The sequence below is a fragment of the Mizuhopecten yessoensis genome, unplaced genomic scaffold (genome assembly GCF_002113885.1).
Source record: "Mizuhopecten yessoensis strain PY_sf001 unplaced genomic scaffold, ASM211388v2 scaffold11183, whole genome shotgun sequence".
In the NCBI taxonomy this organism is placed as follows: domain Eukaryota; kingdom Metazoa; phylum Mollusca; class Bivalvia; order Pectinida; family Pectinidae; genus Mizuhopecten; species Mizuhopecten yessoensis.
Window position 1 is genome coordinate 271142 of NW_018408921.1, and position 24866 is coordinate 296007.

Here is a 24866-nt window from a genome sequence, read left to right on the forward strand (position 1 = left end):
ATTGAATATCGTTACAGAAAACTATTTGGTTCGAAGAACCTCCAAATATAACATTAATTTTGGAAAAATAACTACTGCAATTACTACATCCGGGGGTTAATTCCCCTTTTTGAGTAATCTCCCCTCGAGTAACGTTACGTTAGGTTGTACTGAATCACTCTATATTTGAGACGGGTGGTTCTTCGTCTATCCCATTCATTCGGTCTGCCGCAGTCATGCCTGTTGTCCTACCCAAGCTGCCAGCTAACAACACAGAGACAAATAGTGATTATTATCTGGACATCTGATATAAAACGGGACTTAACTTTTTCGCTCTCTGCTCACATGGAAAAGATTTTCAGGATGACATTGACTTCCAAGATTATAAAAGAAAAAGTTGAATTAGTTCGAGATTTTTTTTTACTACGGATGATCATTTACATGTGCAGCTTAGCTTTGCACTGTTTTCATATCCACTATTAATGTAAACATTTACTGTAGGATTTCTCAAACACAGTATCGTTTTCTTAAGTGTGTTATGTATAAATTCACCGTTCTAAAGCACATCCAATCTACGTTCAAAATATGTCTGGTAAAATTCATTTGAACAACAAAACATTTTCATATGATATGTCTAAAAAATCAGATACCTCCCGTAACCCTTCCGTAGGTCAATTCTCTTTCTGTACGTATATGGCGTATATAAATAAAGCATGTACTAATTAACGAAAGTGTTCATATATATGTTGTTTATGTCACTGGTGAAAAGGTGACATATTCATAAAGATAGTCGATGTTTGTCACGAAATCGTTATATAGTTATACATATATGGTGACAGTTCCAAAAATGGATAACCAACTCTTCATTTAATTCATTTATTTAGCACGAATTATATCCAATTACATGTACGGTTGCTTCAAAAGAGGGGTTGTTCTTACCAACCAAATATGTACCCCGGGGCTCACGTTAGATATTTATCTAACACTTCAACGTCAACAATAAGCATTTTCGGTTATTTGCAAATGTCAGAACCTAAACGAATCATGGCTTGAATTTTAAAATATCTTAAAATTCAAATTAAACTTTTTTCAGTGTTTTTTTTAATATTTTATGAACTATAAAATTTGTATGAATACAAGAATTTCTAGAAGGTTGAATTCATTCTTACAGTTAGAAACGGAATACATCGACAATCTTATCAAAGTTAAGTGATCCTGATTTGGTACTGATCCGATTTGGGTCGTCTCTCCATGTTTATTTACATAGCTGATAGAGTCGTTCGACTGTTATATATTCATACATACCTGGCGCTGACATTGCAATCGCAAACACTTTCCTTTTCTCTACCTTCCTTTCCTGTAATTGTATTTAAATAAAGAAAATGTTTAGAGCAGGCATGTGAACAGACCAGCTTTCAATTTCAGTTTCATTTCTCTCTTATCTCATTTTATAACAAAGGAAACAGATATTGATGTTCATAAGAATGTATAATAACGTACCTAAACGACCATAGCTGCTAATAGGATTTAAAACATAAACAAACAAATCAATATTTCAAAATTAAGTCAGCTAAGGTACTTACAAATATCAGCTGGTTTCTTAACTGCCTGGCGAGGTCACTGTATGAAGATGCGCGTGTTTTATAATACAGTCCAATCAGTCTGTCAAAATAGAAATATACGTGCCACGAATGCAGAGCAATAACAATGGCTACAATATTTTACAAGACAATTATCCAAGTTAAAATACAGTGATTACTTTAATTACTACTGAAACAATAAAATAAAATACAATACAGAAACTACTTAACAAAACATTCGCTAGTTCGCATCACAAAACGCAATTGACGTCTTAATACAAAACAAACACTTCTGAACATTCAAATACAAAAACTGCTTCAAATCAAAAATGTGTTTTAGAAATCATAAATTGGTGATAGATAGTTAACAGCATAATAATTTAGTGAATTGGGTGCCGATAAGATAAGTTTTGATGGCGCATTTTTTTTAGAAGTGATGTTACGCACATCAAGAGGATGATAACTGGAACAGCAACAGCAGTCGTGCCTATGTAGGACAGTGTATCGTCCAGCCAATCTGGCAAGTCGCCAATACCATTTGTGATCGACTGATATACATATTCCTCTCTCCGGAATGGACCGCAATCCCAAGATGGCGTAAGTCTGTATTAAGGAAAACGAGGCATTGTTAACAAATGTTGGTAAATAGAATAAAAATTGTATATTTTATCATGTCGCTGATGTAAGACATTTTTATTTGTTTAAAACCAAGTACTATTTGACATAAAATGCGTTTACATATTCCTCTGGTAAAATAGACCATGGGCGTGATGCATTCTTCAAAACGCTTTCACTTATTGAAAATGTAAAGAAGTGAGCCGTGTGCAACTTGTCTTGGATGAAATAGATTTTCCGAGTAAAAGAACACGTGTGCATCACGGTTTAACTTGCATAACTTCCCACTAAGCTGCTGCGTCCAAAAATATTGTATTAGTCCTGTGAGGTTTGTTGGTGAAAGGAGAAAAAATGTATTCACTCCAATAAATACAACCTAATTTAAATAATCGGATGATTTTGGTTTCGTTGCCTTATGCGCATTGATTGTTTTCTTACAAAAAGATAAATTCGGTTATATTTACATGTGGACGAATAGATATTATCAAAACATGTACATATATAACTAGGGATTCGTATTTCCGGTATTTTACAATTATCGGAGGATTTTAACGATAAGTCATTTTTTTCTTAAATAATTTCTTATATTCTAGTGGTTGAACATCCGATGCTCACGCAGTTGTATGCCTTCATTCTTTATTATGATAAACACATGAATGATGACGTCATATAACAAAAGATCGTATCTGATATCCCAAAATTTTCCAAACTTCTGAGTTATTCAGAAAACAAGCTGTATGTTCAATTCGAATGATGCCTTTCTTTCACAATTTGTATATGTCGAGACTTAAACTTTCTTCTTCGGAGTAAACAAATGTGAATTAGTATAATTTTGATATGACTAACAATAACAAAATATAATAATGTGACATGTGTAACCGTTTATTTCTAAGCACATTTAACCAGAAGTAGCAGTACAATTTTTATTGTCTTAAAATACCGTTTTTCAACAAATATGCGTAAACATTTTATGAAAGTTTGCCTGAAGATGTAAAAAATCATTTTCAAAATTTTAAAATTTTAAAAACGAAGTGCATAAGTGACAATGACCTTTTATGCTACATGGATCATATAATGCGTCTGTTTAGTCTATGTAAACTTGATTATTCATTCTCATTTTATGATGACGTATTCTCACTCTATGATGACATATACTCACTCTATGATGACGTAGGCTTGTGGCAGTATGCAAAGAAACCACGTCAGGAGAAGCAAGAACAGATAGAAGTTGCCTGACCTTGACGCCCGGAACACACGTGTAGGGGGCTTTATTGCAACACGTGCGACGAAGTAACGGAGGTAAAACACGATGATGAGTTTAATTGACCCGACGATAGCGATGACAGGGGAGAAGTAGAGACCGAGCCAGACAAGACCTTGACCGTATATAAGTTCAAGTACGTTTGAGGACACAGCAAACTTACTCAGCTTTACCTGAAAAATAATTATTAGTACAAAAGACTTATTCTCTTATTACATATTATCAGTCTGCAAATCAGTCAGCAATACATGCACACCAAATCCAGTACAATGTAGAGTAAAATCTGCTGTACAAAGCGTCAAGACAAAAAAGGACAAAATATTTCACAGCGTCAACACACGAGGACAAAAGAGTGCACATTGACAACACAGTGATCACTCACAAGAACAATGTACTGGGAACTGTATGTAATTCTTTTGTATGCTTCTTTTGAGGCTTCTTGTCATTCACCCAGCACGTTTATACATACACATACACATACAATCATACATTTGTACGTGTAATATATATGAGTGTTGACGAATGTTGCTAGGGTTGGGGCGCCCGACGTCTAACCCAATGAACAAATGATGTCCTTCAACATTGGTGGTGCTAGTTCGCTGTTCTAAAGCCTTACTGGGCAATGCCTGCTATTCTACCGAGCGTGGAGAGTATGCTTGACGATCGCGAAAGTAAAAGCATTATGTGTATCAGAGATTTGTTTTTTTTAAAGTGACATCATCACTCTATAGTAAGTAGATGTTTAGATCTGAATCCGAATATCAGGAGTAGTTGCATAGGATAATTTTCTCAAACTGTCGTCATTAGAAGGCAATATCTATATATATGAATATGAAATTATGAGTGAGTTTTTTCTTTGAAATCCTTGTATAAATATTCTTCTGAGTGTTGGTACAAATGGTGTTGCATTTATTTCCCATAAAAATATTGATAGTTTGTTGAACATTTCTTGCATGAAGCATGCTGTCAAACATTTTGATAAGGAGGACGGTTTCATCCTTTGTGTATTTATTGGATGCTGTGTACAGCATTCATAGCGGTCCTTGCCAAGCCTGGGCAAATCAAAACCAAACAACAGACTTTCTTCTTCCACGGAAGAACTTTAAATGCTGTGTTGATTATTTCATAGTATGATTAACGGTATAAAATGTTGAAATACATATGAAAACGATCAATAAATCAAAGAAAAAATGTTAAAATTTTACGAAAAGGCGAGTTTTTTCGGTGAGCATCATGAACTATATCAATCTCAGATTACTACGCTTTTTGGACCGAATAATTTCTTTACAAAAAAATACACAACACTTTATCTCTAAGATCTTTAGATAATGTGTTCATTATTTCATGATATGATCAATGCTATAATATGGTAAGAAATATCTGTATAAGAAAAAGAAAAAAATCAAAGAAAATATGTAAAGATCTTTAACAGTGGCGTTTTTAATCAGTGAAAGTTCCGAACTATATTTGGTTCAAATTACTACGCCTCGTATTCCAATACTCTAAAGTGTGTGTGTAAAAGTTTTCTCCCCTTGTCCATGATTGCGTAGTTTCATGCTCGCGACTTGTTGAACGACTGTTTGATAACTGTCCTTGATAAAATAGGCTTCGTGTTTTCTTTTTCTCAACGGAAAGTCTCCAAGTGAAAAAGAATGTTGACTTATACTAAAGTAGCCGTCAGCAGCTGTGCCTAACGAGTTTATAGATAGCTTCCCAATGCGACAGCAGCTGTGCCTAACGAGTTTGTAGATAGCTTCCCAATACAGTCTCTAGATAATGGCCAGATAAGTATAATATAAGTGTTCGTGAATATAGCATATTGAACATCAAAAGTTAAAACCGTATATACATCTTACTACATTAACCAGAAACTGAACAATTATATAGGTCTTTAACCTTCGTTACAATATCGAGAGAAGGAGAGATACACAAGGGACTTGCATAAGTCCGTGATTACACGCACTGGAAATAATACAATCTCGTTTTATTTTTTTGTATAATTAATCATGATAATAACAATTTGTAATAATAATATCATAATTATCTATTGATATTATCTATATAACTTTTTTACTATTATTTATTTAATCGTTAACTTTCCCATAGTCATACGGGACAATTTTGGATTGCAGGGTTGTCTGGTCAAGGTCACTGTTACTATTTTTAAAAAGATCATTGTCTGCGCCGTAGCACCTTAATTCCTTGAAGGTTTTCCATCGATTTGAAACACTAATTAAGGACCATATTATAAGACAAGTTTCAATTGCATGGCTGTTGGGTCAAGGTCATCGTTACTTATATTTATACTGCTAATGGTAGCCAGTAAGGGACTTATATTGTTTTAGCATATATATATATATATATATTCTTATAGAAAATCATGATTAAGGGATGGGCTATTATGACCCTCACTCAACAACATGTTCTTTATTATTTACTGCCATTCTGTACTGATATACCACCTCCTTTATTCCATTATTTGAATCATTCATACACAGCATCCATGAGTGCCCTCGGCATTTTGATGTTTCCTTGTTTACAAAGAGATGCTTAACACAACTTTCTTTTTATTGACAATAAGATAATTGAGACGGTCTTTGTTCGTTCTTTAAGGACAGGGACAGCAAAGCCAAAATTTGGAGACGGGATTTCAGTTTAGCATTATGAGTGGTGGAACATGTATCTGGAGTGGGTAACATTTTAGCTAGAGTTACTGTGGAAATATACAGAGTCAAAGTTCAATGGAAGTACGCATACGACTGCTGTCGCTGCGTGAATTAGTAATAACATAAACATTGAAGATTGCCTTTCGTTGCGGTAAGGACGGTTGTACATAGTTTGGAAACGGGGTTTGTTCAACAAGCGTATAGGCCTTCAGTAAACTGCCGTTTAAAGGGAATAATGTCCTAGTCAAAAATCAATAAGGAAGACAAATCTGAATTACGTTTTAACATTATATGGCACTCTCATACGTATGATAGACATGGCCAATAGGAGGGTACATAGTTTGGGCGAAAATCAACGATTGCGTAAGTTTTTCAATTCCAAGAGTGAATTATTTCTACCCTACAAACTTTTCATATTATGATAGAATTATTTTCTTATATCGCTCATCATTTTATTTGGCCGAAGTGTAAGCCCCCATCTTGTGGCAAATACCAACTTGTTTAATACTTAACCGATTTTAAAATTATCTATACCATTGGAAAAAGCGCATCAAATTAAACTCCAAATTATAAATAGAACGGCAATACATGTTGATAAAAAACTTAAACAGGAGAATAAAATACTTAAAATTACAAACAAAATTCTGCAAAAAAAAAAAAAATGACGTGCAACATGCATGGCATGACGTCATCTCATTGTCATTGCATTGTGATGTCATTCCCATGTACATGTCAGATAAACGCATCTTACCCAGTCGAAGCAATGGCCTGATTTGACCAGTATGGCTTTGAGGACGTAGAAAAACAAAGCAACGGCCACACAAACTCCAAGGTCAACCAGAATTAGCTTGAACACTTCCTCCCCGACCTCGTTCTCCCAGCAACAGAATGTTCTCTACAAGAACAAAACAAGCAATAAAAAATCCAGTTTTGACGCTAAACATTGCATAGCTTGCATAATATGTACTAAAATGGTGTAGGGGCGAGGGAGACAATACACAATTGTTTTATTCACGTTTGTGTAACTAACCCAATTACATTTTATCAAATAATTTGTCTGTCTGCATGTATATATAACACCTTAATTAAACCGTAAATAACAAACACATAAATATGATAAGGCATACGTGTCTTTAACTTCGTCTGCTTCTGCCAAATGTAACTCATTACCGTTCCGAATGTTTCGATGTCTTATAATTTTGTTTCTACAGATTTCAAAATGATGAGGGATGGTTGACCCTGAAAAGTCTTACGCAGGAGAAAAATATCATATTTCATTTCAATTTTTACGTCCTTTGATCAATTTAAGTCAATCAGAAGTAATATAGATGCGGTATAATCATTTTTTATTAACGACAAAAATAAAGTGAAAACACTTTACATTGGTCACGGTGGTATTTTCGCCAATATCACTTGGTAAGGCCATGGAATTGTCAAGGCAGTCCTTGGTGACGTTGTATAAGGAGTAGATGAAAATTACCAGACTGGCAAAGTAGAACAGCATCGTCCTGTAATAACCAGACGAGAATAAACCTGTGTTGAAACTTGCAAACTATGTCTTCCCTCTTCATCTTTTGAGACAACGACAAAGTGTCGTGCTGGACCTTATTCCATGGTTTTGAATTACTCTGTATACATTTTACTAGAGTGATGCGTTCTACTATTCTCCGGCAAAAAAACATAGGTATTAATTATTTGAATTACTGTCACCTGTACAATTTAGGTATATGTGCAATTCAGTTAAGTCTGTATTTAATAAAACGCTAGTACCTTGTTAGTGTTACTTTCTGTTCAATCCGAGGATGCCACGCCTCCAATTTACCGATAACCTGGAATATGGCAGGAACTATCAGTTTGAGAGCGGCCACCACTGCAGTTAACTAAAAACAAAACAAGCAATAAAGAAGAATAAACAAGTCCTGCTTAAGTGATCACGGAGAAGAAAATATCTTGTTATTTTAGTATTTATACAAGACTAGATATTGATGTAGCCGAATTTTATACAAGTATAAATGCAATTCATTCTCTCATAACACCGAAATGTGCTGTTTGATCCCCCCCCCCCTTTTTTTTTTTTTGGGGGTGGGGGGTGGGGGGGGGGGGGATGAACTATCAGTTTACTTATTTAGATAAGTCCATGATTAGTTTCAACACGATTTTCTTAAAAGTACTGACTTGGTATCTGGTGAAGATATCCTCTAAAAAATCTGGGGAATCCTCCGGAAGTTCGAAATCATGTGCAATATAGTAGATCAAATAGCCACTTCCTCCAAGCATTCCGAGGACCAAGATATTGGACGCTAATCTGCCCATCACTCTAGCCAGTCTGCAAAAGATCAGTTAGAGTCAATAAACTTTTAACCAGATATATATCTTTTTCTAATTGAGTACTTAACGTACTTTGTTGATCTTACTTTTGCTACTTACATTACAATCCATGTTTTATACTTACACAGCAATCCATGTTTTATGCTTACATAACAATCCATGTTTTATACTTACATAACAATCCATGTTTTATGGTAACATGACAATCCATGTTTTATGCCTACAAAACAATACATGTTTTATACTTATACAGCAATCCATTTTTTATACTTACATGACAATCCATGTTTTATGATAACATGACAATCCATGTTTTATGCTTACAAAACAATCCATGTTTTATACTTACGTGACAATCAATGTTTTATGCTTACATAACAATCCATGTTTTATGCTTACAAAACAATCCATGTTTTATACTAACATAACAATCCATGTTTTATGATAACATGACAATCCATGTTTTATGCTTACAAAACAATCCATGTTTTATACGTACATAACAATCCATGTTTTATGATAACATGACAATCCATGTTTTATGCTTACAAAACAATCCATGTTTTATACTTCCGTGACAATCCATGTTTTATGCTTACATGACAATCCATGTTTTATACTTACATGTACATGACAATCCAGGGTTAATACCTATATAACAATCCATGGTTTATACTTACATTACAATCCACGCTTTACAAACATTACAATGCAAGATTATAATCACATTACAATACATATTTTACTTACAATATAGTCCAGGCTTTCCTCTCATGACTTTTCTCTTCTCGTATCTTTTCCTGTAATCAAAAACATTTTTCTGACACTTTTAAAGATCAATAAATCGTTTTCTGTTCCTTTCGCAAGTTCCAGTTTATTTTTTTCTGTTAAAATAGACTAACCAATGGAAATAGCGGTTATCTCTGTTGACTTAACACATTTAAGCATTGACTTGGATTTATATGATCGTTGTTGCCAATTGTTTCAACCAAAATATAATAAGAATTTAGTGTTTAAGATAAAGAAAACCAATTTGTTAGGATACAAAGCTAAAGAATACCTGATGATATATTTTATAAATATGTCCATTTGACTAGGGAACAAAGAATCATGAAAAAAAATGTATTTTGTCATTATACATACAGCGGCTTAAAATGGAAACACAGGCCGGTATTGGTATAATTTCTGTCATTTGCAATGATGAGATTACTTTTTTAAATTTACTTATGAACTTCAAATAAAAGGTTTTATCAAATCGGCTTATTTTGAATTCATACTTTACATGTTTGGTTGTTTTTACACTTGAAGATAGGTGAGTAACTAACTTACCGTTGTTATGACTATATTTTGAATACTAAATACTAATATTAATCCTTACACTTTCCCAGGAATACGAGGAACATGTTGTATGTTGACATGGGACAGCTATTCCGTCTTTGCGTATTGCAGAGTTATCTTCTCTTGGGAACAGGTATACCTGCTCCCAAGAGAAGATAACTCTGCAATACGCAAAGACGGAATAGCAGTTAAAGTCATTAAAGAGCGTGCCTGAATGTGTGTTATGTATGTGTTAGAGCATCAGGCGGCCTTTTGGTGAATTGGCCTCCTTCCGATAGTACGGACTGAAGCCGATTTTATAGTGCTACCTCACTGAAATACCTCACCGAAGGTACTCATAACGGTATCCCACCTGGTCTCATCATACTGACAAAGCCTTAATCGATTGTTGCTATTACCCTAAATTCTAAACGTTCATAAGAGACTTACAACTATTTTGGCGAGCATTCAACACTGAGGCCAAAAGTGAAGTATTGCCAAAAATGCGACAGGAATAAGATCAACTTGGAATTAGAGAGAAATTATAATGGTCCCAACTTTTGAGTTGGGAGCAGCAGATTTAGTTTAAATTCAAATGACCATCAAAGGTAATTGAACAAGCTATTGATCGCAACTCGATTTAACAACTCTACAAAGGAAACAATCAAAGTTTTTTTTTTTTAATTTATTAATTATGGAAATATGAAAATACTTCTTATTAAAATTCTCTGTATGTTACACGTACGATCTTGTCTAACTAAGTTTATTACGCATGTAGAATCCACAAACGTATTATCATTGTTTCATTCGTTATCACGTTAATCAAATATTTCTGTTAAAACACATATCAAATATCCTAGTGTCTTTTCAATTTGTGCAGAATTTATTTATTTTATTTAATTCCTCATCTCGGTCAATAACACAATAAAAACAGTGACAAAAATTCCCGTCAGACTCCATTTGATTAATTCCATCAAACTTAATAATAAAGCATATGCCATCAACTTCATTCCGGATTAACGCTAAAAAATAAAATAAAGAAAAAAAAACCGTAACACTTATCCGGAATATTGTTTACTACCCTTAGCCTCTAAATCATATAATAACATACATGTATATCCGGTATACATCTATAGATAATACATTTTGTCTCGCTGACTCCGTGACAGTTGACGATAGGCTATTGATATTCAACTAAATTGAATACGTCATGCCTCATCATAATATTGCGTTAACTTGTAGAGATGGCGCATGGGGGATTAATGCATGTACGTGGTGATAACTTGATGTGTATTTAAGGTATAACTGCGGCATTAATAACCATCTATAGTACAAAAATATTCTTATTAAAGTGTCTTTGACAGATGACAGTAATGCATGGTAATGGGTTCTCCACAAATTCCAGAGATTGCCTGAAACACCCGAATGCAATTACTCTTACCTTGAGCTCCATGGTGAATGCCCGGATGTGGTCACATGTTCCAGACCTAGTAGTTAATCCGTGGTCCCAGGAACAGAACGTCCGATGAGAAAAGTCGTAATTGTCGTCCGTAACAGCCAGTTTACTACGTCGGTAGCGGACGTTCATACTTATGTAACAGACAGACATTTGTAACTTAATATTCTTTACATGCAGATTACAAAATAATGACGAATGTATATATGCATTTGTCACAACGCAAAATACAGTAAAATGACTTCCGTTAGCTTTAATCATTCAAGTATTGAATTACGCAAAGGAGTTAGTGAATATCTATTAATAATGAACTTTTGTTGAGGTGAATATATGGTTATGTTTACTAAGTCTCGGTGACGTTACAACAAAAGTGATGTCATAAAGTGAATACTGACCTGTTGTTTCTAAAGTAGCAATAGTAGTGAATTCATGTAGTAACATATATCAACACCTGACCTTATCTCGACCATTCAGAATACAGAAAAAATAGCCTTATTTGATATTGATTGAGGATAGACTTTAATTGAGTAAGTGGTTAAATGCACATCGTCTCGGTCAATATAACTTTCAGGTTATAATAACACAATTTTTTTTTTTAATTGAAATTATTGAATTTGTAATGTTTATTTTTTATTTTTAACAAGGCGATGCCTAAACAAAAAGGTAAGAAAAAAACACTGAATTAAACATAGAACATTGTGAAATTACAATTGAAGTGACGTCATAAAAATATTTTTTAAAAAGAAGCCTCTTATTAAAAAAAAAAAGTAGCATCGACCTCGATGTGTTTATGATTCAACCTATGATGATATAGGAAACATTGTTTCATCAAATATTACCGAATATTGGTACAAGGTCATTTACTAATTCGGTACCTGATACCAATGGCAATCAGTGTTGTCACGCTCACAGCAAACCACGTGAGCAGATAAGCCAATGGGTGCTCGTAGTTGTTGATTGTTTTGTTGCTGTAAGCGCCATAAAACATCAGACTGCCAGACAACTCGCCCTACAAATAGACGATAGTGTGACTATTAAGCATAAGGCATTTAAATCACCATAATTATTCCGACGATGTTAATTACACAGACATTCTATCACTTTGATAACATGCTGTATTACGTAATCAAGTATGTCTATTGTATCGCATGTACTTAAGGGAGGATCAGGTTAATAGATAAAATAGAAAAACAATTCTTGAAAAACATTAGTTAAGTTAAATGAATGACCAGTCAGGAAACTGACCAGTCTCGTTAATAACACACTGAAATTATAAAATATTCAGTTAAGATTTAAAATTACTTTCTTTTTTTCGTGCATTGATTTTCTTTCTCGCATTCTCGTTTCGATTTTGTTTATTCTCTGTATTCTACTATTGATTATGCGAAAAAACATTTTTTTCTGCCCGACCATTTATTACGAATGAAACATGTTTAAAAAGAAATCGCTGATTTTTTTTTCTTTTTAAGCAATTAACATTGCTAACCTTTCCTAGAAGATGACAAAGTTTGTATTGTAGTTTTTATTGCAGGATTTTTTTCTTGGATAAAGATATTCTGGTTCTAGTTGGGAGTCATAGTCCATATGAACTCTGACGGGATTTTTTATTTATTTTTTCACATTCAGCATGCAGCTTTTTGGGCTTTCAATGAAATTTGCTGTTTCCAGATGGCATTCATATATAAAATAAATACCATCTGCAAGCAGTTCAATGCTTTAATAAAGATGCATTTTGATTCACAAAAAGTCTTATCATTTATTCTTCATACCATGCAGATAACAACATCTTGAATTATCCATTTTTATGATTAATTTTATTAGGCAATATCATTTAAAGTGCTGCGCATAAGGGAAAAAATCCTCGTAAAAACATCGGTTTTAAATCACACACACACACACAAAGAGGAAAACATCGATTTTAGCGCAGATGTACAAATACAGCAGCTGATCGCTAGGTCTGTTTCGATTTGTTTTCATTTTTATGAGTGGTATAACTCCGCGGAAAACTACATTTGTTAAGGTGATATAACTGTTCAAATTTATTATCCATATGGGATTCACGTTTTAATATCCATCTTTAGAAGAAGAAAAATAGCAGTATGATAAAAATCACATTTTAAACGAATGATAATATCAAAAACATTCTGCAGTAAATACAATATTCAATATGTTTTCTGGCCAATCCAAACGATCGCCGTTCTGTATGCGAAATGGAGATTGTACTTTCTCGTTCAGGTTCAACTGTAATATGTTCATCACGTTTCCGTAAGAACTATTTTTTACAACAATAACAACAAACAGGAATGATTTCATCTAGCAAAAAAATACCGTCGTTCAACGTTGTCGTCGACAAATGCAACATGCAGTTTTGAGATAGGCGTTTAAACAAAGAAGTTCACAAAAATGCTATAGAAAACGATTTTGGCGTAAACCATTACAATTATTAATACAAGTTAACTTACAAATGTCCCTGGTATTGTTAGGTTACTTTCGGTTTCTTTATCCACCAACTGCAGAAAAAAAACAAATACCATTTTACTCATACAAAATAGATTTGATTGGGGTTTAAAATACAAAACATTAATTACAAATCAATTAAAAAAGTACAGATCTAGATACACAATCTGATCCATTCCATCATGCAGGTTTGTGTGATGTGTCCCACTGACTGTTAAAGCAAGAGGCAACTTCTTGTTGCTTTTGCGCCGGTGTATTTTGGAGAAACCAAAATTGATCTGCTTTCCCCATTGTGATACTTATGTCCTCAACATTTTCTTTTCTCTTGTGTCTTTTCCGTTTTTGTTCCACAGTGTCTCCTTTAGCACCGTTTCCATTTGATCTTGTTGCGAGAAAGTTAACCCCGAGCAACGCAAAACTAAGTCTATATGATAGTTCTCGATCAAATGAATTGACTGAATGTATAGAGGTCGAACTGGCATTTCAGCTTTTCTTAAATGGTAACAAGGTTATTCAAACGTAAGGTTTGTTCATTTTCATTTCATATATTAAATATTGAATATTGTTTGAACTTAGAATGTGCCCTAGATTAACACACAAAGTATTCAACAAGCAGGAACTCTTTAACCTTTTCAGTTAGATATTCAAATTCATTTTCATTATGGTTATAATGGTGATTTGTGTCATTGTTGCTTTTATCCTTTTGCCTCAAAAGTACGAGAGTTTCCCATTCTACGCACAGTAATTCTCGTCATTAATTACGACATATATACGACAGAAGTATATAACTGTCGTATACGACAGAAGTATATAAAGAAACCATAAATTCTCAAAAGATCTTTTTCATTCTCGCGAAAGGGCTTATAAGCCGGTTATCGTTTTGTTCTTTTGTGTTTCATTTTTCGTTCATTTGTTCTTTCACATATTGGAATACGCGAAAGTTAAAAAGGTACTCGAATTAAGCAGTATTTAATCGTTTCCTTTCGTGCGTAAGGACAAAAGGATGCGGATTAAGAAGTCTTCCTGAGCCAAAAATGAAAAAATAGGTTTCATAGCAAATAAAAAAATGTACAAGTTAAAGAATAGTCCAATTTTACCGGTATATTGTATCAAGAATTGCACCATTCATACAAAGTAAACGGATTTAGAATTCTACCCAGATTTCATATAAACCCTTTTCGATCCAAGAGCTGATATGTGCGTCTAAGCCTCGTGTGATCGTTCTGGTTCAATTGTTCTCTCAATTAGCACTGAATGTAAACCAATATGCAATGTTCTATTCAATATATATATCTTATAAATGTCAAGCCGTACAGTGAAACCGACGTTAACTCTACAAGTGCCGTAAGGACGTTGATGTAAAAACCATACTCACATGTGGTAGTGTTGTAAAGGCAAACATGACAAACGCCGTTGAGACGTTGATGTAGAACAAGACGCGCAGAAACGTGAAGTAAGACGCAACGTTACTTCCAAAGTAGGCTGGATAATAAAGTTGAAATAATAGTTGATTTTTATGAATTTCAAACCCAGATCATTTTTCATATTCGAATAACTTTCATTCGGAAAACAGAATACTCCCAATTTAATTTGAAAATATTTTTGTTTTATTAATTTAGTTTTAGACAACACATTCTGTTTTGGAAACTCTGGAATTCCTTAAATATTTTCTAAAAGATGCCTTTTGAGATAAATTCAAACTTAAAATGTCTGTTGACTTCCTCGTATAAGGTAGTACATACAATATAAAATAAAATGCCTGGGAAGGGAGATAGTTCTAACACAAATATGCTGTGCAAAGTAGTTTTAATTCATAATTTCGGTCGAGTCTTTATGTGCAAAAGAATTTATAAATACAGTAGGAAACAACTATTATTGTAATCTCAGCCACTAGTGTAATCGTAATGAAATGTTAGTCTGTGATTCGTGTTTTGAAAAATAAACAGGATATTGATTTTGGTAGTGGGTTATCGCTTACCAGCTATGTCTTTGATTGGGGTTTCCCACAGCTGAAACACCGAACTCAAGTTGTTTCTTGTCTAAAAAGAAGAAAACAATGCATAACTCGATGGAAACTTTCATCATATGTACAGTTTAAGGGGGAAAATAAATGTATTGTATCGTCATAGTAATTTTACAGTTTTAACATTGTTTTGATTTACCTCCTTCGTTTTTCAGCCCAAGAAACGATCGTCCATGTTACCAAACACAGGTACGATTATTATTCCAGCTTTACTATTATCAGTAATTGATCATTCTAGGATAAATATCTATGAATTGTACGAGGTAAATTGAAAGAATATACACGTACCTGGAGTTAGAATAAAAGAATATATAATGTGAATTCAAAGACACTTGAGATATCTGATTTTGATTATTGGAAAACACGTAGAATACACTTTGCAGAAATAGATTGATTATAATCTTAAAACATCGTCGACATCAATTTAATAAACATGCTTTCTAAGCATTATATGTTGTAAACTAATGTTCGTTATGATGAAAAATTACCCCTCATTGTGGAAGGCGAAAAAGGTGAAAATGAAACAGCGGCGAAAATTTCTCAGTTTACAGTTATGAGATGGAATAGCCAAAATAATTATGAAACATAAAATAAAACCAATCCTTCGTGATACATTAAAAGAACATAATGTGAGTCAATGTATCTATGATTTTGTGATTTTACAAAAGCTCGTAGTGCGATCCACAGTGATTAGAATAAGTTTCAGCTCGTGCATGTAATTGCTTATTTACAATTACGTGTATTTTCTTGGGAACAACATGGTATCTTTCGCTGTAATCTACATCGTTTTAAGCTTTTTAGCTTTCGTAAAAGACTTGATTATATTTCTTTAACTCGTTAATAATGTTCTGTATGCGTTTCACGTTTCCCGTCCTCATATGACCCTGGCCGTTGCGAGCGCGTTAAACCCAAACCAAACATACTGGTGATACTGTATTCTACTCATGTAAACTGTGACTTCAGGCCAGTGTTCGTGGAACGCACGTGACATTATCCGGTTTGACCTTCCTCGAGGTGCTGTCGACACAATGGTAACATGGAACTAACTCCTACTACTTATTACTAACCTTCCCAGTGCTAGTGCACTGTCCTCTGCTCTCACGACGAACATGGAACTAACTCCTACTACTTATCAATAACATTTCCAGTGCTAGTGTACTGTCCTCTGCTCTCACGACGAACATGGAACTAACTCCCACTACTTGTTAATAACCTTTCCAGTGCTAGTGTACTGTCATCTGCTCTCACGACGAACATGAAACTAACTCCTACTATTTATTACTAACCATTCCAGTGCTAGTGTACTGTCCTCTGCTCTCACGACGAACATGGAACTAACTCCTACTACTTATTACTAACCATTCCAGTGCTAGTGTATTGTCCTCTGCTCTCACGACGAACATGGAACTAACTCCCGATACTTATTACTAACCTTTCCAGTGCTAGTGTACTGTCCTCTGCTCTCACGACGAACATCGAACTAACTCCTACTACTTATTAATAACATTTCCAGTGCTAGTATTGTCCTATGCTCTCACGACGAACATGAAACTAACTCCCACTACTTATTACTAACCTTTCCAGTGCTAGTGTACTGTCCTCTGCTCTCACGATGAACATGGAACTAACTCCTACTACTTATTACTAACCTTTCCGGTACTAGTGTAATGTCCTCTGCTCTCACGACAAACATGGAACTAACTCCTACTACTTATTACTTACCTTTCCAGTGCTAGTGTACTGTCCTCTGCTCTCACAACAAATATGGAACTAACTCCTACTACTTATTACTAACCTTTCCAGTGCTAATGTACTGTCCCCTGCTCTCACGGCGTCTATGACTTCCACGCTGTAAAACCCTGATATAAAATGTAAGTTTGATATGTTGGCTTGAGTGAATATAATTAAATATGGTTTTCTTGAAATTTCAATCTAATATCCGAAATAAAATTATGTCTCTGGCTTGTCTTCCTTAACAAATACATAAATCATATTTAATTAATATTTTGTCGTAAAGTATATCTTGAAGTTATTAATATTTTGTAGAATTTAGCCATTGACAATGCAATTATGAAATTATGGAGGAAAATATTTTATATACTTTAAACCATTTTGCTAACCTCTGAAATATATATATATATATTACATTTGCAAGTACATGTACAATATCCATGCATAAATTACGAAATAAAACATTTTAAAGTTAAACTGGTTGATTTTTATGCTAATACCTTACAGAATTTCATTACATTGGAGGCATGTTATACCAAGACAGGTATACTTAATAGACGATTTCACAGGCTTAACTTTCGAGTTTTTAAAGACAGTATTTTATTAAAAGAGAAAACTGAGATAAAGGATTTTATCAATCTAAAAAAAGCTATCTTTCATATTGTTACAGATTTTTTATGTAATATCAGTCACAGCATGAAAATCTCGTTTATAATTTTGACCAATCAGAAAACTGATGTCCAATCACTGCATATAATTAGATGAAGATAATGTGACGGTTGCTACATATTTGTTACATCTACAAATGAATTTACTAAACTCTACAATTGATGATGTATTTCGACACGTTTGACAACATTTTGAGAACACATACATTTATTTGTAAAATAGTTCCACCATGATATCAGTGGATAACGTATTACCTACCGGATAATTTTAAGTTTTTCACGGAGAGGAAGGGAGTTTTCTTGAATCTTATCCAAAATCTTTTCTTCGAATGCTTCTTGATCTGAAACCGAAAGTTTCGACTGCGCACCCTCTATTTCTTTTTCTGCATCAAATCTGAAAATTGAAGAGCGAGGAAGTGCTTTTGTTTTCTAACGTTACGTTATAATCTTTCAAATAACGCTAAGTTGAATGTAAAGGTAAATGACTTTAAATATGAGTTCCAGAGCCCTATACTTTTTTTGAAAGAGGTATTAGTTAAATGGACCATAACAAAATATTTGTATACCAAACCGGGACCTTGCATCACCTGCCTTTCTTGAAATATCTAATTTCAATATCTAAAATCGGTCCATTTTCAAATCCGACCAACGTGAGTTTGATTGGATATTGGACTAATAAAATATAGTAATAAATAGATATTTTGTAACGGTTTATCATTTTCATGACGGTCAAAAGGAACCCCTCTTATAGGCCAATAATAAGAATCGATTGTATTTTAGGCTGTTTCCAATAACTTCTACTGCCTCTTTGTGTTGAACATTTCAAAAAGTGATAAAATATTTGCATATCAAAATTGAATTTATTTGACCATAGTACACCATTGTTTGCAAAATGACAATAAATATAACTAAAGCCCTTCAAAATTCCTTTAAAACGTTGGCCAAAGTCAATGAATGTACGTACCCATGGTTGATGAAGGCGTAATTCATACGGTACAAGAGTTCATCGGGAGACAAAGCTTCTGGCACATGCGAATGGCCATGGTAATCGACTTCCGGTTCCGGTTGTCTGACGTAACTTCCTTTAACAGAAGAACAAGACATGATTCCTCACAAATCAGACCATGTGTTGCGTGTACTGCTGTATATACAAATAGATATATTTACAAATCATGCATATGCGTATTATTAGCGAAAGCGTATTCATTGAGGCTTAAATGTTAAATCAATTATCTTAATTTATGTATTTCCAGTTTCGACCTGATATTTGATATTGACGCAGTAATTTATCAGCTTAAGTTTTCTTTTATCAGAATTATCAGACACAGACCATTATCCTATATAAAATTCAACAAAATAAAACCGACGAATACAGTGACAATTCTTAATGGATAAACATCTAGTTCTCTTCTCTATAGTATCCAATAGGATAAACAACACGAATACAAAAACTGTATTTCCCAGCGACATAAGCACTGACCGATGTTTATTTACAATCATCATGATTAATAAACACAATTACACAATAATGTACATCTTACACACCAACATAAAACTCCTAACCTATTAATCTCAATATAATAACCCCATTTAAAAATTAAAAATAAATTCATGTGTGCTTCTTGTTACCTGTGTCGCCTGAATGACACGTTTAGGTAACAACCCAGACCATTTGCACGTGCAAATACCACCAATAGCGCCACCTATTGGTGTTTCTCATACACAAGAGAAAATAATTACATCCTTATTCCTACCGTCAACCGGTTGAAATTATATATATATACTACATGTAAAATGAACGTAAGACATGCACAGGTGAGTTCACCATTAACATTTGATAATATCTACAGTATGTCAAACACTATTTACCCATGTAGCAACTGCAACCTCCGTTCGTACTGATGCTATAAGAAATTTTCTACAATACTTCAATTCAATTAATCTTACAATGTAATTTCATTTTGAAACGTTTATTGTTGCAAAGAAACGGCAAAAGTTCATAAAGATGATGTTACCGCGTACACGATAACATTGGGAGACGGAACATGGCATGTAGAGGGGTACTGTAACCTCAGTCTCATCCTCGATACTTCATGGATTACGCTCCCTTTCACACTCTGCACCCCTAGAATATGTCGTAGCAAAATTGAAGGCACGCAACTAGTTGTTTGATTGGTCTCAGGTAAAAATAAAACCTGACCAATCGCTAAGGCTTATACCTGTCCTTTCTTTTGATGTATATCAAAGGATCAGACTGGTTTTCTCGTCCCATCCACAAGGTGGTGCACACTGGGCTTCGATTTTGCTATGACATATTCCAGAGGTACAGAGAGCGAAAGTGAGTGTAACCCTGTAGTATCGAGGATGCCTCAGTCTATGTTTATCTGAAAATCGAGACAGCAATGTTGTGATGGAAGAGAATGCAGAGCCGGTGAAAGATAGGGTAGGGAAGAATGCAATGGAAATGGTGAGAACTACAAATGGCCTACAAACACCGAAAAGGCATTAAGGCACCAATTAGATGTTGACCAGTCCTGGAGATGAAATACAAAAAGGACGGTTGACAAGAAGGTAAACTGAATGACTGAGGAGAACATCAAGGAAACTAATACCAGCAAAGCAAAATGGAAAAATCAGGCAATCCCAAACACACGGATTCAGCTTTGCAATCTGAAAAGCGTTTTCTTCTTAGCAGACAAGGATGATAAACATCATTTGAAGCAGCTAGTAGTTGTGAGAAGGAGAAATAGACTATTATAAACGGACTACAGATTGTATCCTTTGTGAGGTATCATGACCGATTAAAGAATAGCAGGATCGTGAAAACAAAATATGAATTGGCCCTGAATGACTCAAATAGTCGATAAGCTGCCAAAAGGGCTGTGTGTGCAGTTTTTTCAAGTTGTTGGGCAAAATGCTACTAAAGCTGACGGAAAGACGGCGATCGGGGCAATGTGAAAAACAAGCATAATCAGCATCACAGTAGAAACACCATTAACTGAAGCTGCAACAAAAGTGCCACTAGTGCAGCTGCTGTGTAAGTCAATCATCCTTAGAATTCTGGCTAGTTTCGACCACAGACATTGCCGATATCGTAGATATTGTACATGTAGCCATACAAGGATGTCCGACCTATCACCGTGCTGACATTAAAGCATGTTATCTTATTGTTTGTGAGAATTCACAGGAACCACAAGTGAGCAGGCAGGGGTGTTAATGAATTTCTTGCTGAAACATTATCACGAACTTATTGATTTAAAAATGTATAACACTAGCATTGCAAGATAAAACTGTACACGTCTTATAAAGCATTAATGTGAAATCGAGTGCAATACATGTTGCTCCGATATTTTCACATGAAGAACTAATATAATACGTACTGTTTCTAAGGCCGCTGTTTTGGGACGATAACGGGTCCGTGTTTCTCCCGATCAGAAACTGCCTTTCTGCGTCGGACTCATCCATATTTTAGAGTTTCCCTGGAACACCTAAGGAAGCAAAGGTCAATAAGCTTATCGAGTTGATAAATCACTTTAATATAAGCAACAATTGAAATGAAAAAGTGAACATTAAAATTTGTATATCGACATTCATTTATATTTACATTGAGTTTTCTGTTTGAACTAAGATATCCATTGATCTTAATTACCTCCCCTGATATCGAACAATCAAACTTACTTCCCCGACATCCATAATGCTATGTATCTTCATTGATGTCTAATATTATAATTTATTATACTTACTGAAGGGAAACACGCTTGTTTCTTTCTCCGAAGTTAATCACGTTTCACGACGAGGGCGAAGCCCAAGTGAAACATGATTAATCGACATGAAGCTTAATTTGAACATGAAGCGAGGAGAAACAAATAATCTTGCTTCCCTACAGCAAGTAAAATTATCATTTAATTATGCAAACAGGGGGAAAAAAGAGGGATTATCAGGTTGACACGTCTTGGTTGTCATCTGCCTTTGGCATTCGGAAATAGGTTGTGGTGGCTTTTGCGGATTTTTTTGAGAGGCTTCGAAAAAGGCAAATATGACTGGGGAAATTTGAACGCAGATATGATAATCTAGATTATTTCCCTTTATATCAATTAATTATAATTAAATCCCTTGATTTCAAATTATTGAACTTTACCCCCCTGATATCCAACTATGATATCAGCCACCTATATATTCAATAATCTTACTTATCTCTCCAGGTTTGCTGCTTGTCACAAATCGTTATTGTTTTCCCATATCCATTATACTTGCTTAATTCCCAGATAACTATTCATCTTTTCTACCTCCCTGAGTTAACATTGTGTAAGTCTCGTTTTGTTTCGATACATTTTCTCCAATCCTGAGCTCATTTGCACTTTAATGTTTTCTCCATATCTTTATTTAAGGATTGAATCCTGCTTTGGTCGATTTCATAGGGTGATGAATTGAGTCGATCTTGAAACAAATTTAATGAACTACTGTTTCAAGACCAGCTATATTCATCACCCCATGAAATCGACCAAAGCAAGATTCAATTCTTATATTTCAATCAACGTGGGTTTTTTTCTCTCAATAATTGGTACTTGTGAAGTCCATTCTGATCAGTTTGTCCACCGTTCTGGAGCTTATGCAAGTCTACGTATTGACGTAATGTAAAAAATATAGTCCGTCATTGAAGGACCATCATACAACATGATGGTGTACCCTGATAATTTAAATACAGCCAAATTATGTAGAAACAAAACACAAAACCATGTTTTAAATCGCGAAAGAATAATGTCTAAACACGGTGCGCAGGCTCAGCTGCGAGTCTACGCGTACGGCGACCATCTTTTTACTAGCTCGAAGTAGAGAGCCGCCAAATTTCAAGGTTCTACATTTTCTGGAATGTGAAGCTGCAGTAATTGAATGTCGAAATAGACAGGAAACCAGACGTGGCTGGAAAGGTCGAAATAATTTGATATGGCAGTTTTTGAATGCATTTCATATCAGACAGGACCACATGGATTTACGTTGTTTTCTATTTGTACCGGGGGTTGATGCTGACACAAGAGGCAGAATGGGCAGCTGGAGGGAGAACCTGTCACTACTGCTAGCAACCGTGAGCTGATAATAGTTGATCGCTTTTGGTTGTTTGTACAATTTAGTGTGTAGCTTCAATATCAATGTAAAATCTCATCAAATGGTATCTTCTTTGTTTAAGCATGTCAATAGTTATCTCCATTCGCATAATCATACGCACAGGCAATGTTTATTTTGTCAAACCCATCTGCAATTGAAACAGGTTGCATTTGGTTACAAAATTGATCTGCTGCCCCCATTGCACTTGGGATTATTTCCGTTTCCTATCTTTCCTGTCTTCTTTCTTCTCCTTCTACTTTCTGTTTTAGGGCACCCGTCCTCATATGACCCTGGCTATGTTAAACTCCAAACAAACAAACAAACCTACCCAAATCACCATGCACCTCACCCCTCAGGCAAGGGATCGAGAAAATAGTACATCTGCTGTAACCCGCAGCATGTATCGTAAGAGGCGACTAATGAGGGAACCCCCTGCAGAATTGGGGATATGCTTTTTTGCCTCTATTTGTGAACACAAAAGCGACCAAAATAAATCTGCTGCACCCATTGCAGCATTTGGGATCTTTATCTTTCTTTCTACTTTTAAATACGGTTTTCTTCGCTTCTGGCTTTAATGTTGAGCGCTCCTCGAGGCGAGGAATGCAAAGGGTTCTGTCCCAAGGACCGGACATACCAACGTCCTGAAACATGGTAGTTGTTGTTTCCTGCTTGACGTTCAGAATTGAGGGGAGGGCAACAACTGGTTCACCCGATGTCAGTATAATGTGACCGGACGGAATGTTGTGCTGGGTGTTTCAGTGAGATAGCACCATAAAAGTCGGCATCAGATCCGCGCTATCATAAGGAGGCAAGTACAGCATATATATCCTGTCTCCAGCACACATACACACTTGCCACTTACACAACACACATGAAGGCACGTCCTGAAATTACCTTAGCTGTTAATTGAACGTTAAACAAAATATAACCAAACCAAACCATTCACATTGACTACCTCCCCTGATCATTTTACCTCCATCACCCTCTTTGATGACAAATTACCCTTGGTTACCTCCCCTGATCACCACTCACATTGATCAGCTGCCCTTATTCATGATCATTATTCACCTGATAAATTCATCTGATCACATATTACCGTAATTACCTCCCTGGTCACTCTTCATCCTAATTATCACGCCTTTTCACTACGTAACATTTTCATATATATACTTAAATACGTGCAAACCTAAATAAGAAGCATACGGTCCTTTGACTTATTTCTCTTACAGGGGAAAAAAGGGACCATGATTGTATGGAAATTAGAATCTTGAGTTCTTTGTTGTCGTCAAACCGACGGAACAGCATGTATATTGAAATACGTACGGATAACATGACATAATAGAAACACAAAACCAATTAAATTTCGTACCTGTGCAGGGGTCTCATTAAAAATTGACTATTTACAGTAGCTGTGCCTTTTGTGAGCTGAGTAAAGTGTGGTAAACAAAATGCCGTTAGAGTACAGGTGCGTTATTCGAGCTGTTCATTATCTATTTATGTAACGGTAGATCACGTCAGACATGTACTTCTCCTGGCCGTATATAGAAATCGTACTCTTAGTTAAGTTGAATTTGTACTTGAAAAGGTGACATAATCGATGACGACTTACCTGTAATTGTGATGTTTTACCTCGCCATTATAAACAGATCCCAATGTTGTAGTAACATTTGATACAAAACGTC

The 24866-nt window shown here is 34.9% G+C and overlaps 1 protein-coding gene across 1 annotated transcript; it reads right to left on the reverse strand.

Moving 5' to 3' along the window:
- Window positions 1-24866, reverse strand: LOC110440525 (transmembrane channel-like protein 3). The gene is made up of 20 exons (XM_021483660.1): window positions 24794-24866; window positions 21462-21569; window positions 19046-19163; window positions 18341-18475; window positions 17478-17541; window positions 15638-15698; window positions 15035-15141; window positions 13665-13712; window positions 12078-12211; window positions 11188-11335; window positions 9180-9229; window positions 8277-8427; window positions 7872-7981; window positions 7483-7609; window positions 6853-6996; window positions 3334-3608; window positions 2007-2162; window positions 1563-1641; window positions 1285-1336; window positions 1-243 (listed from the first exon to the last, which is right to left on the reverse strand). The coding sequence occupies exons 2-20, from the start codon at window positions 21544-21546 to the stop codon at window positions 155-157; spliced, it is 2133 nt and encodes a 710-aa protein (XP_021339335.1). The 5' UTR covers window positions 21547-21569; window positions 24794-24866; the 3' UTR covers window positions 1-154.